The following is a 17524-nucleotide window of genomic DNA, read 5'->3' on the forward strand; positions in this document are numbered from 1 at the left end:
TTCTTACACTCGGGTGACTTTGCCCCTGAACATGGCTGTGCTGGCCCCTGTGAAGGCCAGGTCAGCACAGAGAGTTTGTACTGTGTCATGTTGTTGGCCATTGAATCCCACTGCTTTGGTGGGATTCTAAGAAACACTCTTTGCATTAACCAACAAATTAATTATCCCGAAAGTGTGTAATAGATTCAGTATGGGAATCAGCAGCCAACAAGTGCTGAGAGCTAGAGATTCTGAAGTTCTCTGTCTGTGCCTGTGTTCTCCCGGGGTTGTGCTTAAATGCGTTGCTGGACTCCGAACTGTGGCCTCTGGCGTATTTTTTGCTGCCACGAGGGTGGTCCAGACACCCTCTGTTGAGGCCTGCAGACATAATGAAAAGAGAAGTGGTCATCCAGTAACCACTGCCAATTGAAGAACAAGTCTTTCAAAGTAAAACAAAAAAATAGGTCCAAGTCAACAATTGATCCATAACAGTATTCAGAAAGATTTTCATAAAAATTTCCTAGACCATGAACTACCATTTTTCTAAATATTTCTATTGCTCTCATAGAAAATCACCAGTACCTGTAAGAAATGGTTTTCTCCAAAAACATTTCACAATGTAATGGAAATTTTTAAAAACTGGGTGAAGGAAGTTCTTAGCCCTTAATCTGTTAGAAAGGCTTATGTGGCAAACACATGCAGTACCAGTGTAAGCCTCTGCGTTGGTTTTTGTTTTTGTTTTTGTTTTATTTTTATTTTCTAATAATTTTTTTAAAGATTTTTTATTATTTGACAGACAGAGATCACAAGTAGGCAGAGAGAGCCTACTAAGCAGAGAGCCCGATGCGGGGCTCGATCCCAGGACCCTGGGATTATGACCTGAGCCGAAGGCAAAGGCTTTAACCCACTGAGCCACCCAGGCGCCCCTGTTTTTGTTTTTGTTTTTATCGAATTTTTAGCTGTGGCTACAGAAATAGCTAAATATATTTATCTTCTGGACCGAGGCTTCCATGTGGTTTCTGTAGGAGGTAGAAGTTAGGCTGACCTCCCAGTAACTTGACGATCATGCCACTGAATGAGCAGTGAAAGAAAACCATAGAAAGTATTAGGACCTCTGTGAACTGGGCAGTTTTGTTTTGTTTCTCACAACACACACACACACGTGCATAGACACAGAGCTAGGGGCACGTGAGGCTGCTGGCCCAGGCCGGTGCCCACTTGCCAGCCCAAAGCTGTGCTGCTTGCCGCAGATGTGTTTTCTCTGCTGGTGAAGGAAGATCACCTGTACCATCTCCAGCTTTCAAGATTGGAGGAACCAGGACAGACAAAGAAACATCGAAATCCGGCTCTCGTTGACACATGGTAAACAGCAACCTGCAGTCTCACATGTCTTCTCTCCTTAAACTGAGGACCCTGGCCTGCCTGCCAGGGGTCTTCACCAGGTGTCCTGAGAAGACTCTTCCTTTGCAAGGAAGGAATTCCTTCCTATAGAAGGAATTCTGCAAGAAGTGTATACATTGGTCTCAAGATGTGTGCAAGACAGGTATATGCCCAGCGCACATGGTTTCTAGGGTATCTCACAAATACTTCCAACATTCAGATATTCTGAGGTGGACCAGCAGGTGTCCCAGCCAAAGCAAGGTAGTATCATGGTAGCATTTTCGGAAAATCGAGAAAAAAGTGATTCATAGGAAAAAGTAAAGTTTAGGGATGATTGTTGCCTGACCCCAAGCCAAAGGAAAGCATGCATTTTTGGATCAGGAGGTGAGTCTGAGCCCTGTCTCCCAACTGCCACATGTGGTCACCCCCCATATCCCACACTTCTCTCAGAAAACCAGCTAACTAGGGTCACCAGGTGTTTCAGGTGATCTGAGGGAAATGTTGCATACCACTGCTGTGCCCTCATTAGGAGGGGATGCACTGGACCCCGCCACTTCCTCAGCCCGCCCCCAGCGCTCCTGCAGCCGGTGACTGCTTAGCCAAACTACTGCAAGTTAACGTCCATGGCAGGAGGAGCATATGTCCTTGCCCATCCCGATGCCTTGGCTCCCTTTGTCACATGCCTCATATTTCCACCGGAATTTCACAGTTTTTTAGGCCCCACAGAAACTTTAAGAGAAGTTTTTTTGTTGTTTGTTTGGTTGGTTGGTACTTTTTATAGTGGCAAATTGTACATAATACAGAAGTTACAGTTTTAACCATCTTCAAGTTCAATGGCATCATGGATATTTGCATTATTGTGCAGTCATCATTACCATCCATGTCCAAAACTTTTTCAGCTTCCCTGCTTGGGATTTTATCCTCATTAAATACCACCCGTTTCCCTCTTCTCCCAGCCCCTGGTGACTTTCTGCTTTCTGTCTCCATGAATCCAACCACTCTAAGCTCCTTACTGGGGTGGAATCATACAGGATTTTCCCTTTTGTGCCTGGTTTATTTCATGTAACATCATGTTCTCAGGGTTCATCCGTGTTGTAGCCAGTGAGAGGATGTCCTTCCTTTTTTAAGGCTGAATGGGCTTTTGTCGTATGCCCAGACCACATTTTGCTTATCCATTCATCTGTTGATGGACAGTTGGTTGGGGTTTCCACCTTTTGGCTGTTGTGCGTAATGCTGCTGTGAACATGGGTGTGCAAATACCTTTTCGGATCCCAGACTTCAGTGTTTGTAGATGTATGCCCTGAAGTGGAGTGGCTGGATGAAATGGTAATTCACTGGTTAATTTTTTGAGGACCTGCCCTCTGTCAGTCACAGCAGCGGCACATAGCACGTTCCCATGGGTGGTGCATAGGGTTTCTCCACATTCACGCCAGCAGTTGTTACTTTCTGTTTTTTTGGTTTTCGTTTTTCACGATAACCATCCCAATGGGTGTGAAGTGACAGCTCACTGTGGTTTTTATTTGCATCAGCACATAACCTCTTAATCTCAGCTTCACTGTTTGCTTCTTTGGGGATGTTTCTCATGGTACTAGTACTAAGCAGCTCCTCCCCCTTACCTCCGTGGGATGGCAAGAGCCAGGGAGAATAACAAAATAGATAGCCCTGTGAAGTTTGCGACATTGAAAGCGGTTCATTATGAATGAGGTCCGCAGGTTGTCATTACAGGTGGAATTGTGTACAAACTGGCCTGCTCACCCCCTTCTTCCTTACTGTGTTGTGTTTCACCTTTTTGAAAGTTCCCACTAGATTACAGTCATGGGAAGTATGACAGAATCAAGCATGCGTAGGTCGGCAAACAAACAGGAGAAGACACATGTAAAATTTTCCTTAGCTTGGCAGCAGTCATTCTCCCAAGTGTGGTTGCTGCACAAGCATTAGTGTCACCAGGGAACTTGCCAGAAATGCAGATGATCAGACCTCACCCCAGACCTGCCAAATCTGAGTCTCTGGGATGGAGCCACATGCCTTCTGTGTGGATAGGCTCTCCCAGTGATTTGGGAACCACTGGACTGTGGCATCAGAAATTGGTTCCAGCCCTTTTGAGCAGCATTGTGTTATATGGTAAGATGAATCGCTGAATATCATTTATTGTTGACCATTTACACTCGGCTTGACGTGGCAAAAAGACGAGGAGTAACAAGGACAATATTCTGAAAGTTCAGCCTCTGAAATAGTTACATTTAACTCTAGGAAATGTGTTTTGGGAGGCAGGGAAGGATAAACACACATGCACACACTAACTTGAAAGTGGACCCTAAACACTGTTATTTAAAGATTAGTAGACCATTCTGTGGTTGATGACTGAGTTCTGTAAAAGAGTTTATTTCAAAAGAGAATGAGAATGCTTGATCATGTCACGTATGGGATGGCCTCAGGCCTGTGAAGTAAATATTTCAAAGACACATTTATAGAGGAAGAGAAAATGCCAGCAAAGAGATAATCGATGGAGAAACAAAGAGAGTAGTATCAGTTGACAGCTAGTGGCCTAAGTATAGACAGTGAGTCAATTTTGATTAAACGAAGGCCGTATTGGACAACCTGGGCAGGTGATCTAGCAGAATGATAAAACCAAAAGGCAGCTTTTTTGAGATAAGAACAGAGAGAGTATTGATCAGTGGAAGATCAGTGGAATAGAATTTGCCTCTAATCCATTGGTTCTCAGATTTGTTTTGATCAAGGAACTGCTTCTCTGGACAGAGTACCTTCCTTGAAGAAGAATAAAAGAGATCCATTTACCAAATAAAAGGAAAGAATGATGCGGCCATTGATAAGAAACCAACAGGGTGACCTGGATTTGGAAGTAGAGGGAGTGTTGAATATACGCATAAATTATTGATGTTCAAAAACCAGCATGACCGGAACTCGGTCCAGAGCCTACCTAGGAGGCTTAACAAACCACACAGATGACATTTCCACTCTCCAAAATGAAAAAGAAGTTTTAAGAATTACTGCCAGGGAGCAAGTTCCCATCCTCCCCTGTTATTTCTTCCCAGCCATGTGCTTAAAAGAAAATCATATTACTACTTAAGCTATCAGGGACGGAAGAAGAAATAAAGGACATTACGGACTGTTCTCAGCATCCATTTTTTCCCCATCAGTGAGAAAATAGTGATTAAATCTTGAGGAAAGGAGAGAAATATTTGACCAGGGTATCTGTTTTATAAAAATGAAAAGGTGCTTTACAGCAAGTATTTGAAACAGTGGATCAAGTTGATGAAGCTGTAGAAGTAATGTCAAAGAGGGTGTTCTTTCATTGTCTTTTCTAAAAGTGGTCACTTGTGAGCAGAAATTATAAAAAGGTGAGATGTAAAAATTACCTAAAGGAATGAAGACTGGAAGAGATGGTCAGAATGGGAAATTCATAAGTCAGTTCATTTATTGAACACCTGCTCTGACCCCAGTGTGGATGTGTGGGGTTAAATCAAGTTCTAGTACTTAGAGGGATTGTATTGAAATAGGGACCTAAAACCTAAGCAAAAGTATATATATATATATATATGTAAAAGCCCTGAGAGAGGTTGATTTTCTCCTAATCTAGTAATTGTTTTCCTGTTCCACTTGGAAAACGACTTCCTAAAAAAGGGGATGGGGAGAATGAATGGCTTATCCTAACTGATAATTCTTCATAATCTGTGGTTCAAAAGTGTGATAATAGAAAAGAAAAATGTCACTCATTTAAGGACAGTCAGAGAGAAGGAGAGAATAAGAAGACATGGTCTGATTTAGAACATTTGGTGAAGAGACATGACATCAAGTAAGTATGGCATTTGGAGAAGGAAAGGGAGGAAGTGTGGGCAGTGGGAGGAAGCTTAACTACAAGACTTGAAGGCAGATGTTTCAAAATGGAAGAGAAGGTACAGGACTGAGTCTAGTTAGATTTGAAAGAAAGTTTAACAAATATGGTACCTGTGATGGCTTTAAAAGGTGTCCACAAATTCTTTGATCCCCTTCTCCTCAAGGGGTGGAGACTGATTGTCTCACCTTGAGGAGGGGCTGCCCTTACTGACTTCCTTCTAATGAACAGAATGTGGTGGAAGTGATGTTGGGTGATTTCCGAGACTCGATTGTGAAAGACATTCTGGGTTTGCTCCCTCTCTGAGCACTTGATCTTGAGGGAGTCAGCTGCCTGGTCTTGAAAACACTCAAGTAGCCCCTTGGAAGGGCCCATGAAACCAGGAACAGAGGCCTCCTGAATGATTCATGTGAGCAAACCTGGTTCTTGGAAACAGCTCCCGCATCCCCAGTTGAGGCTTCAGATGATGTCTTGACTACAGCCCAATAGGAGCTGAGTGGTTTTAGCTCACGGTTGAAGGCACTCCCCAGTTCCTGAGCCACAGAAACTGCAATTAAAATTTTCACTGTTCAAGCCACTGAATTTAGGGGTGATGTGTGACACAGCAGTAAACAAGTAATATGGTATCCCAGGCAGAAGGCAAGACCGTAAGTTAGGCGACGACAGAAAATGACAGTTCAAGAAACAAAGCTTTTCCATTGGTTGTTTAAAGAAAAAGTGACGAGTGGCTGCCATGTTGGTAAAGTTTATTTTCCCTCTGCTGGAAATCAGGAGACTTCAAAGATACTTAAAGGCAGATAGTTCATAAAAATGAGATAGAAATGATCCTCTTCCTCAAGGAGCTTGGAGCCTAGTAGGATAGATTTAAACAAGTCAGGATGACAACATGATCACGTGTGAAGTAAAATGTGGTGCTTCTGCAGAAGGAAGTAGGCCTCTTCTAGTTAGTTTGGAAAGTTAAGTATTCTCTAGAAATTCTAGTCAAAAGAAATCTTTTTAAGTATTGACAAGACACCAATTGCTCTCTTTATAAAGTTTCATGAGAGGAACTTAAGAAAGATCCCCTAAATGACAGTATTTGCTTGGTATCTCCCCAAAGATTTTATACTCCTGACATTACTAGAGTTTATTTAGCTGTTCTAGTTGCTTCCCAATTTTAGGAATTGTCTCTGTTTGCAGTTGAGAAAACCAATACAAAAAACCATTGGGAAATTTGCCAGGATCACAACGCTATTCAGTGAAGGAGCCAGAATATGAACCCAAGCAGCTTGGTTCCAGAGTGTTAGTACAACCAACTATCCTGCTTCTCAGTAGCATAAATGTAATAGACCTGGAGTCTGAACAAATTCCCACTTGTCCAATGTCACACGACCAGTTTCCACTTCAGGTCATGGTAGACTAATTTCTCACAGACTAACGCTTCTGCCAAAAACACCTTGAGAAGCTGGACGAAACCACGAAACAAACAAAAAGCAACCAAGTAGTAGTTTTTTGGGAGCCTACAGTGCTAGGGGGCAAAAATTGGAGGCCAGGGCCACCCAGGAGGCAAGGCACCAGAAAAAAATCCATGCCTTCAGTATGGGTTCCGCAAAGTCTACATACTAGACACAAAGGCAATTCTGAAATTAACTAGACTGTCATCAGTTCTTTTCCTCATTGGATTGAGGTGTTCTGCGCCACCCTCCCCGAGTACTGAAGCAAAAGCAGATTCTCTCCAAAGGACAGTAGCATCATTTCATATCTCGTATCAATATGTAGCACTCAAATGACAGTACCAAAAGGCAAGACTGAATTACCAAAAACAAGGAGGGGAAGAAAAGAATAGAAACAGACCCATAGAAGCCCAGATTTTGAATGTGTAAACATCGTCCTCAAGATCTATGGATTAGTAGGTTCAAGAAATTCAGCAAGATGAATTTGAGTAGATAAATAGAAGTAATAAAAAAGGAACAAAGGTGAGAATTATAAGACTAAAAAAAAATAATAACTGAAATTAAGAACTTGGTGGGTTTACCATAGATTAAACATGGCCAAAGAAAGGATTAGTAAATGGGAAGATAGCCCAGAGGAATTAGAGATTTTAGGATACACACAAAAAAGGACAGAAAACACAGAAAGAATATAAAAAAGATTTTGCTTTGGACTGAATGTTTGTGTGTCTCACCTCAACCCCTGCCAACTTCACAGGCTAAGGCCCACTACCCAATGTGATTGTATTAGGTAGGTGGGGCCCTCATGAATGAGATTAGTCACATATTTATAAAAGAGACCCTGGAGAGCTCTCTTGCTGCTTCTGTTGTTCGGAGACACCATGAGAAGTTGGTTGTCTAGGAAGCAGGCCCTCATCAGATACCAAACCTGATCTTGATTTGGACTTCCCCACCTCCAAAACTGTGAGAAGTAAATTTGAACCACATAGTCTGTGGTGTTCAGTTATAGTAGGCTGAACTGAGATTTACCTACATGTAATCAGTGTCCCAAAAGAGTGGATGGGGAAGGGGAGAGTTCGGCAAGAGGGTGGCAGGGCTATTTGAAGTAAATACTGGTGCCACATGACTGGTGGAGAGCCAAGCCAGCTCTCCTCGCTTCAGATTTAGCACCTTTAAAACATGTTTTATCGTGTCAAGTAACACACAGAAAATGTCTTCTTTTTTTCTTAAGATTTTATTTATTTATTTGACAGAGATACAGTGAGAGAGGGAACACAGGCAGGGGGAGTGGGAGAGGGAGAAGCAGACTTCCCACAGAGCAAGGAGCCTGATTTAAGTACATGTGTAACCCAGGTCAAGTTCAGGAAACAGGACATTGCTGGTACTCTAGAAGCTACTGCCCATCCCAGATTAGCCTCCTGATTGTTCCATACCTCCAAGTAGAGATAATTGCTACCTTTAATTTTATGAAAATAATTTCCATGATTGTTTAAACCTAAGTATGTATCCCTAAACAGAACATTTTAGTTTTGCCTGCATTTTTCTCTCAACGTAGGTATTCTCACAAAACCCTGTCAGGGTTCTTTGACTGGCTTCAAATTAGAGTTCAGAGTCACATTATCAGCACACCGCTGCTAGCCAAAGGGAGCATGGCCTTGTTCTTTTTCACCTGACTCCCCTGAGTCATTCTAGAAGATGGACAAGATGTGGACAAGGCTGGTGGCATCGCCTCCCCAGGGGTCTTCTCCACTTCGTGGTCTTTCGCTTTCTCCGGAGGCAGAGTTGTTTTGGGTCTGGAACCACTCCACCTCTGTCAGACCCAGGGAACTGGCCCAGTTTAAGGAAAGGAGATTCTGCCCACCTGTGTCGCAGCTGTGTCACTGAGGCAGCTCCATACTAGAATGTCTGGCGGGGCCGGAGTCCTCAGGACAGAATCAGAAAGGTACCCACAGCCTGGGGGTGAGGTTGTCCCCAGAGTTCCCCACTTCAAGGGGGCTACTCAGCCCATCAGTCACGTTCATATCTTTTTCTCATGGCTCTGAACATTTGAAAACACTGCTGGTGGTTGGCGCAGATGGCGTTTCTGTTCTAAGACCGTATCAGCATCCTGCGGATGGCTCACTGAGATGCAGATGGCCAGGGTTAAAACACAGATGGCTGGGCCCTACCCTGCAGTTTCTGATTCAGCCGATCTGGGGGCGAGGCCTGGGAATTTGCTTTTTTTCTGATAAGTTCCTGGGTGATGCTACTGCTGGTACTGGTCTTGGGAGCCCACCTTGAGAACCACCGGTCGAGCTCATCTTCAGGCTTCATTTAGTGCTAGTTAGTGATTGGAAAAATCTGCCCAGAACGAACCAAGAATCCCCCAAGTGTTCAGCATTCCTGTTTCACATAAACTTGGTTTGTTCTACGTCCTTAACTTTTAAGGTTTCTGCTCAAGAGCCCATGAAATTAAAAATTACCTTCTCTGCTGCATCGGCGCTCCTGCCGTTAACACCCAAATGCACATGGCGTGCCATGATGTTGAATTAAGGAGCTTAAATTAAAAGCACATTTTCCTGTTCAGAAAGTCATCTGTTGATCATTTGGCTTAATTAAAATTGGGTATATTGTGTACTTACCCGGACTCACCTTGACCACGATGCTGCTTAATCTGTGAATTGATTCAGGGATCTATAAAACTAGCACAGTGCCTGGCTTGTGCTAAACTATAAAAGGGAGATGGCCTTCTGTGCGTGTGTGTGTGTGTGTAATAGAAGCTTGAAACTAAACATTGCTTTAAGGGAAACCAGAAGCCCTCAGGAGAGGGTTGAGTGGTACATAAGCTGTATGGACTATTGCATTAGGACTAATAACTGTTGTGACAGCAACAATGATGCTGGTGCTCCAAGCCTTGCTCACACGTGGAGGACCTGTCAGGCAGAACCTGTTTCACTTGGTTCTTTTTTTAGAGCCACACACAGCAACCAACTTGGAAAATAACACAGAGGATACCAAGGGTTAGCTTGAACCCATCTTGTTCAGTCCCATGAGAACAGTCACAATTGGAGAATTGATTAGAATTACTTAGAATGACGTTCTGTGCAGTTTAGAATATTACGTTGACAGGGCGGGTTGAAAGGATCATCTGTGACATCAGGGTTTGTGATGATTCGTTTCTAAGAGGTCTAGTGGAGGAAATAACTTCCGAGTTCTGTGTCGTCCTCCCCACTCCCTAACCCTCACACGCCCATGACTCTGAAAATGGTATGTCGCCTGAGGTTGACTCGGACATCAGTCTTTCTGTGTCTTCCTGAAGGTCCAGCCCACTAGCACTTCCCGCATCTCCTCCAGGGCATCAAGTCCCAGGGTTAGCACGGAGATAAGATGGGACCTTTTCCTCACAGATTTGTTTCTCTTTGGTTTGATTGGGGTGGAGGGATCCATAAATTCAGGCTGTGAATACAGTTGTCTCTTGATTCTTGCACGGTAGCAGCTGTGACTGGTGGGTAAGCCCCACAGTGCTTTTGTAGAGTTGAATGCCTTTGGATATCCATTTCCCTGGGATGTCATTGGTTTATGGGATTTTCACTTGTTTTACAGGATTTTGCACACTTTGGACCAAAAGTTTGTAAGTTGCATGTAAAAGTGGCTAAGGTGCTTGTTAATTTTGTCCCCATGGGATCACACAACAGGGCGGGTCCTCCGCATCAGGAAATTAGTTGGGTCTTGAGAACCAATGAACCCTGCTGTAGGAATTCCTTTAAGAGCTATAGTAGGCTCCTACCATCTGTATGGCTCTCTGGAATATAGAGTGGAGAAGATGTGGTCCACCTGGCCTAATGCATAGTGAAGGGATAGGACGAATGTGTAAATTATTTATTACAGAACAGTTACTGGAGTACACTCTACTCCTGTCCCTGGAAGTTGTCAGCTTTCTGCTGTATGGCAAGCCAAGGAAGGGAAGAACTTACCTCAATTGAGAGAGGTTTCTTCAGGTGGAAAACCTTTCAGCTTGTAGCCTTGCAGGAATGATCGTCCAAGGTAGCAACAGGATGGCTCAAAGAACAACGTGAACTGCGGTGAGAGTGGGACAGTGGGACAGTGACATCTCATTGATTAGATCTGTAGGCAGGGCCAAGTGACACACTCCATGTGGACACAGTGCCAGTGGGCAATTGGGTTTTATTCTGGAGCCACTGAGGGGGACCAGCCTCCTTCCACTTCCCCATCAGCTGGCTAGTCAGTGTCTCAGAAGAGGCAGGACCACTTTTAATAAAAAATAACGATACCTTTCTCAAATTGATTCACATATAAATCAAGCACTTCTCACTAAAATCTGCGCTTAAACCATAGTACAGCGCCCCCCATCCCCACCCCCACCCCCGGATATTACAAACCATGTTTAAAACTCTGGAGTTTTCAACTGCTCTTACTTATTTTTAAATAGCTTAGAATTAGAAAAATTTTGATGGCTTCATTTCTAATGGAGGGAAATTTCTAGCTGCTGCCTATATGCAGACCACTTTTTAGAAATTCTCAGTTTATTAGAAGCAGGCTGGAGAAAAAAAAAATTCAAGTTTCTTCAGCATCAGGGTAACACCAGTATCCCACACTCTATGTATGGGGTCCCCAATTTTCGAATAACTGAAATACATTTGGCATGGACACTGTACTAAGCAAAATGGAGTTTTGCTTGGACTCGGAGCACGCGAGGTCGCATGGCCCCTGGGTCGCTGGGAGCCTCAGGTGCCGCGCTAGGTACTGCCGCACACCTTGCGTGCGTGCGTGCGTGCGTGGGGGGCGCTCCCCCGCGTCTCCTGCCGCCGGCCCGTCCTGACTCTTGTTCCGTTTCCTCCCCAGCCCAGTGACTTCTCCGTGTCTCTGAAAGCGTCAGGGAAGAACAAACATTTCAAGGTGCAGCTCGTGGACAATGTCTACTGCATCGGGCAGCGGCGGTTTCACACCATGGACGAGTTGGTGGAACACTACAAAAAGGCGCCCATCTTCACCAGTGAGCACGGGGAGAAGCTCTACCTCGTCCGAGCGCTGCAGTGACGCCCACAGCCCCTGCCACCTCCAGGCCCTTGGTGCCACACACCTCCCCGGAGCCGGGCGCGTCGCCCCCGGAAGAGGCCGCGCTCACGGGCCCTCCTGCAGCGGGCTCCGCTCTGTCCGGTGGTTCATTGGTCCTTGGCTTCCTTGGCCTCGTTTACCTTTGCGTGCAGGTCGGTCTGTTTTTCCGCTCGCCTCCCCTCTGCCAGGCCAGGCCGTGGTACTCACTTGCCGGCCTGCCCTCCTCCGGCCAGGTTTCAAACGGGAAGTGCAAGAGGGAGCTGTTCGATCACGGCACTCCTGCTCAACTGAAAACAGCCTTAGTCTGTTCAGATGGTTCGCGCTAACAGAAGCCCTCCTTAAGCAGACATCAGGCACGGTTTGAACGCACCGAAGCTGCCGTTAAGTGAACTACAGTACAACTCAGAAAGCGGGGCGGGCGCTTCTGCAGAGGGTCCCGGCCCTGGGCCTGGCAGCCGTGGCTCCATGCCCTTTGCCCTCGCGTGGCTCCCAGACTGTCCAGGGAGTGGACACGCCTTGCTGGTAGCAATACCAGAACCATCAGATGAGAGAGTAGTGAGGAAAGTCCAGTGCCTTCGGGGCTATGCTTGCAATAAAAGAATTTCCTTGAAAGTCAGTCTGCAGAAGCCAGACCTGTGACCCAGACAGACAGATGCTGTGGTCATTTACCCCCAGATGTGCCATCCGCCTAGTGCTTTTTCCTCTCGCCCTGCGGCTTGTTTAAATTTCCCAATTATGTATTTAATTCTCAAAGTAATATGTATCCGTAGCCATTTGTTGACACTAATACAGATGATTAAGGAAAACAGCTGATCTTTGGGGAAGGGGAACTACCATACACTTTACACACACACACACACACCCCATATATATATATATATTATATATATATATTATTTGCTTTACAGGGAATTTTTCAGGGTTTACAAGAGAATATGTGATTGGTAGTAAGACACAGAATGTTTATGAAGAAATTGCATTTTCTTTTTTCTTTACATTTGAACTTCTTTATAGTTTAAATATACAGTCTTGAGATGGCACATTCCTACAACTGAAGAAGGGGTCTTGAGACCTTCTAAACTTGCATACTCAGTTTTTTGGATATTGTAATAAAAAAAAAGTATTATGACAAGACTATGTGTGTATTTATCTTTGGGAAAACTCAGAGTCCATCCCGGGAGAATAATTGCTCCAGCATTTACTGGTTCCTCAGTGTCTATGGGGAAACAATTTTTAGAGAGGAGTTTAACAGATTTATTATCTGCGTGTTTTCTTTTTCTACCACCACGTATTTTATATGCTGAAATAATAAATTTTAATTAGTGAAACTCCAAGAGAAAGCAGAATCTCAAGCTTGGTCCTAACTTTACTCTTTGGAAATTATTTGTTTAAAAATGTTGCACCGAACTTTTGTCAGCACCAGTTTTTTTCTCTCCCACCCATGTCTTACTTCAGTTGCTCAGTTGGTAAGCAAATCTCAAACAGCTGCAACATGCCAGGCACAGGAAACAAAGTCACATCACAGGGGAGTTGTGCTACTACCGGCTAATGAAGAGCGCTTGTGTCCTCAGTGCCCTGTCTATGCCAGACAAGGGGGTCCTCACTTAGTCTTCATCACAACCCCCTAAGGTGGTCCTGTCCTCATCTCCCTTATGCAGATGGAAAAAATGAGGCAGGAAGTAAATGCACAAGGTCACGGCGCTGGTAATGCCAGTTGCAAAGCCAGAAAGCTGGCTTTGGTGCCACCCCCTTCCAACACCAACCCCAGAGGTTTCCAGCAGAAATAAACAGTTTGGTGAGAGCTTGCACTTAACCTGCCATTCCTGTTCTCTGTGAGTTTGTTGTTCTCTTTGTTGCCTGTGATATAAATCAGAAGTTTGGGGTCTGGTACCTGAAGCTGGGGTACCCAGTTCTGTAAGAATATATATCCAGATGAGCGAAGTGGATCATTGCTTCAGACAAAGCACATCTGTCCTATACCTTATCCTTGGAAATTACAAGTGCTTCTGACTTTTTCAGGTCTCAGTGTTGTGTGTTCCATTTTGACCTGATGTTAGAATCCGTTCATACGATAAGTGTCTGGATAGCTGAAAGACTTGGGTTTACACAAAGCAAGTAAGGAAGAAACAAGCAATTAAAGGACGCAATACAGATAGACATTCTGGCCTCAGGAACTTTTCTAAGGCTTGTAGTTAAAATTGACCGTCATTTTCAATCTTGCCCCAAACCCCCATGGGAAGTCCTCCAGCTGCCGGGGACAAATCAGGATTTGTATTTATGAAGGTTCCAGCATCCCCAGACTTCCCAGCGCCAGGTGGACCAGTGGAGGGTGGATTGATAGTCCCAGTCCGAGCCTGTTGACAGTGGGGAAGGCGGTCAAGGCAGGGTCCCCGTGTGGTTTGGAGTGTGAACAAACTGTCAGTGCCCTGTCCAGGTGGTCCTGCCATCACCTTGCTGCATGTCCGAGATGTCCTAGACAGATCTTGCTTTGCCTTTCCCTTGTCTCTGCACAGACGGCAAAGGACAATAAAGGGCAGTCATTTTATAGTTGTGTGACTCCGCTCATTTGTTTGCATTCAGTGTGCCTTCATTTTTCAGAAACAGCCCTGATGAGTTACGGCCCTGAACCACCAAGCCCTCACACGTGACGAGTGCCAGATGCTATTAAATCATGTTTCTAGGGAGCTAAAACTGGCCATGTTTTCTCCCAAAGTGCATCACAAATTATAGTCTTAAATTATAATTAGAATCTTTAGGTCTACTGAAACTCTGACATTCCCAAGCTAAATATTTTCAGTACCAGTACAATTTTATCTTTGGCTTCTATCTGTGAAGCAGTTTATAAACTACTTCTCTTCCTAATTTCTACCACCCAATACCAGAATGCCAAATTAATTTTAAGACCAAAGCTTAGAACTGTGAGAGCCTAGAAAAGCTTGAAAGTATTCTTTTAAAATAAAATCTCACGGTAAATACAGCTCTGGTCTTGGCCACTTTCCCACTACAACTCAGCCATAGGTGTATAATTCGTGTAATAACCACTCGTGTGATCAGTACCGTGGTTTCAGGTCTGTCTGAAACCTTGTGGGGTTGCTGTCTGCTCTCTCACGAAGCAGAATTCCTTTTCCAGGCTTGGGAGCTGCTGCCAAAGCCAAGTGTGGTAGGAGCGTCCAGTTATCCTTATTAATCCTGTCTCTTCAAGCAAATTAGCCAGCTTCTCTGAGTGTGTTCGCTGTGGGCGAACGGGGCTGCTCACCATCTTGGCAATTCCCAGGGCTCTGGGAGGATTATCTGCGGTAGAGCACTTGACCAACTTGGCAGGACACGCTCCACAGCACTAAGCAATGCCAGTCAGGCCGATTGTGTGTCACATAATCTACTTGACATTTTTCCTCATTTGTTGGGACCCTGGTGCGTCCACCAGCCACGGGCTTTCTCAGAGGGCCCCACTGCAAAGGTGTGGCTCCATGAGACCCTCGATGTGGTCCCTACCAGCAGTGTCAGCACCAGTCCACCCCCACATAGTCTAGAACATAGACTCTAAAAGTATGCAAGGACATGTGTTCCAAGAAACTCCTCATTCTAAATATGGGACCCATCTTTCATTAGAAGCCCAGGCCCCAAAGTCATACTTGGCCACACTGAGCACCATACTCAAACCACATTCTTACCTCAGGTATTCGACAAATTTACATCCCCTAAAAAAAAAACCTCCCTTGAGGAGCAGACATCTTTGTTTTCTCCTTGATGGCTGGGAAGGGGAGGGGGCATGGAGGGCAGAATAGAACATCCTCCAAGTTCCTTATGTCTCTTAGCCTGAGCTGACAACACAAGAGTCATTGAGTACTAGGCAAAAGTTGAATTGGCCAACCAAAGCTCAGAAGACCTCTGCCCCCTATCTTAGCTCGTGCTGTTATAACAAAATACCATAAGCCAAATGGCTCATAAATGAAAGAGATTTGTTTCTCACAGTTTTGGAGACTGCAGGTCTCAGATCAGGATGCCGGTGTGGTCAGGTTCTGATGAGAGCCCTCTCCCAGGATGCAGACCTCCGACCTGCCATGTTGTCTCCTCAAATGGCAGGAAGAGAGTTGGCTAGCTTGCTGGCCTCTTCCCATAAGGGCAATAGTTCCATGTGTAAGGGCACCTTCCTCGTCACTGAACTCCCTCCCTCCCAAAGGTCCTGCCTCCAAATGCTATCACATTGCGGATTAGATGTTAACATGAATTTGGAGGCAGTGCAAACAATCAGTCCCTAATGCAGTCTTCTCAAAAAGCCTTCGCACTCCGAGGACACTGGTAGTTGCTATTCTAAATTCAGCTCACTCAGACCTAGATGGCTTATAGTTCCAACCCTTTGAGAATGTTCTTTCATGCAGTTTTTTAACTGCCAGATTCCATTTTAAAGGGGGCAAGGGACAGGCACCTGCATTTTTAAAATGCTCCCTGGAGGTTCTGATGGTGGTGGTTTGAGGCCTACGCTTTGGATACTGTTCTACTCTGCTTGAAACCTTCGGAAAAATCACCTCCTCCCAAAGCCTTGTGTTCACATTACTGACAACACACACCTTCTGTAGCATGTCCTTTCTTTGGATCATATAGAGAGAAGTGTCAGACCTTGAATAACTAGAGCTGTCTTTTTTTAAAGAGTAATCTTTACTTGCCTTAACCTCCATGTGGATTTCCCATATCACAGCTTCCAGCCGTACAAGCTAATTGGAAAGACTCATTCCATCCTTGGAGGATCCTGTCACTTGACAGGAAGTTATTACCGAAGATGAATGAGACTGACAGCTGGTATAAAAGCTCTTAGATTTTTAAAAAATGCATGGCCTCCTCCCCAGGGGATGGGTGTTTGACCAACTCCTCAGCTTGGGCATCAGGCTCTGGAGCCAAAGTCAGGAACCAGAGGACCAGAGCTCCATCTCCTGCTGATGCGGCTTTCCAAGAATAGGTCATGGCCTGGGTAAAGTCCAAGTCCAAAGAGGCAGTGGTCCTATCTCCATGGTAGCCAAACCCTTTTGGCTTCTGCGCTGTGGGTAAGCTTGAGCTCTGCCCTTCTCCAGCACCTTGACTGCCACGTTTGGAGACCTCTGTACTTCAATGGCCTCAGAAACACTGGCGCAGAGCGGCACTTTCTGCCCAACCCTTTCAGGATGATATTATAGTTGTCAGACATTATTATACATGTAGATAAGGTAAACTACTTTGCATAATAATGTAACATGCTTAGAAGCTTCGTACAGCTTGTTAAGTATCTTAATGAAAAAGGAAAAATAGATTAATAGGCTAGATTATTATCTAAACGAAGCCCGAGGTAACCCACAATTCCAGACCATGTCTGCTTGTAGACCCACATAGGCACTGTATTCAAATGATTTCGACCTCCAGCAGCTCCCATCTAGTCACGGATAGGATTCAGATGCTAGTGGTGTTCATTGCTACAAAGACAAACAGTTCCCTTGTAGCGCTGTAAATAGTAAACAAGAAGAAAGGAATGAACTTGAAGTAATGAAACCAGTTAAAACCACCCCCTAACCAGAATATAGATATCCAAATAGCATGTATATCATAGGGGTCACAGTAGGTGTTGGAAGCTCAAGGGAGCAGTGTTTGTTCAACAGGCTTTCAGAGCTCTTCTTTGGGAATGACCAATCCATGCTGCAGGTGTAGCCTCTGACTTCTCAGTGGTAGATTTTCTTGGTGGGGACAGCGATATTGGCTACAAAGTTTTCAGGAAATCATTTTGAGCAATTGAAAATATTGTGGTTTTTTTTTTTTTTTACATGTCTTAATGTTTCCCAAATTTTCTACAACAGATAGAAAT

At 44.6% G+C, this 17524-nt stretch overlaps 1 protein-coding gene across 2 annotated transcripts in view; it reads left to right on the top strand.

The window, feature by feature from the left end:
• NCK2 (NCK adaptor protein 2) overlaps nt 1-12831 on the top strand; it is a 154200-nt gene extending 141369 nt beyond the window's left edge. For both annotated transcript variants that reach the window (XM_059406374.1, XM_059406373.1), the window contains exon 5: nt 11485-12831. In XM_059406374.1, the coding sequence (XP_059262357.1) occupies nt 11485-11679 (195 nt within the window). In that variant the 3' untranslated portion in view covers nt 11680-12831. The remainder of the gene's footprint in view (nt 1-11484) is intronic.
• The last annotated feature ends 4693 nt before the right edge of the window (nt 12832-17524 follow it).

The sequence above is a fragment of the Mustela nigripes genome, chromosome 7 (genome assembly GCF_022355385.1).
Source record: "Mustela nigripes isolate SB6536 chromosome 7, MUSNIG.SB6536, whole genome shotgun sequence".
Lineage (NCBI taxonomy): Eukaryota > Metazoa > Chordata > Mammalia > Carnivora > Mustelidae > Mustela > Mustela nigripes.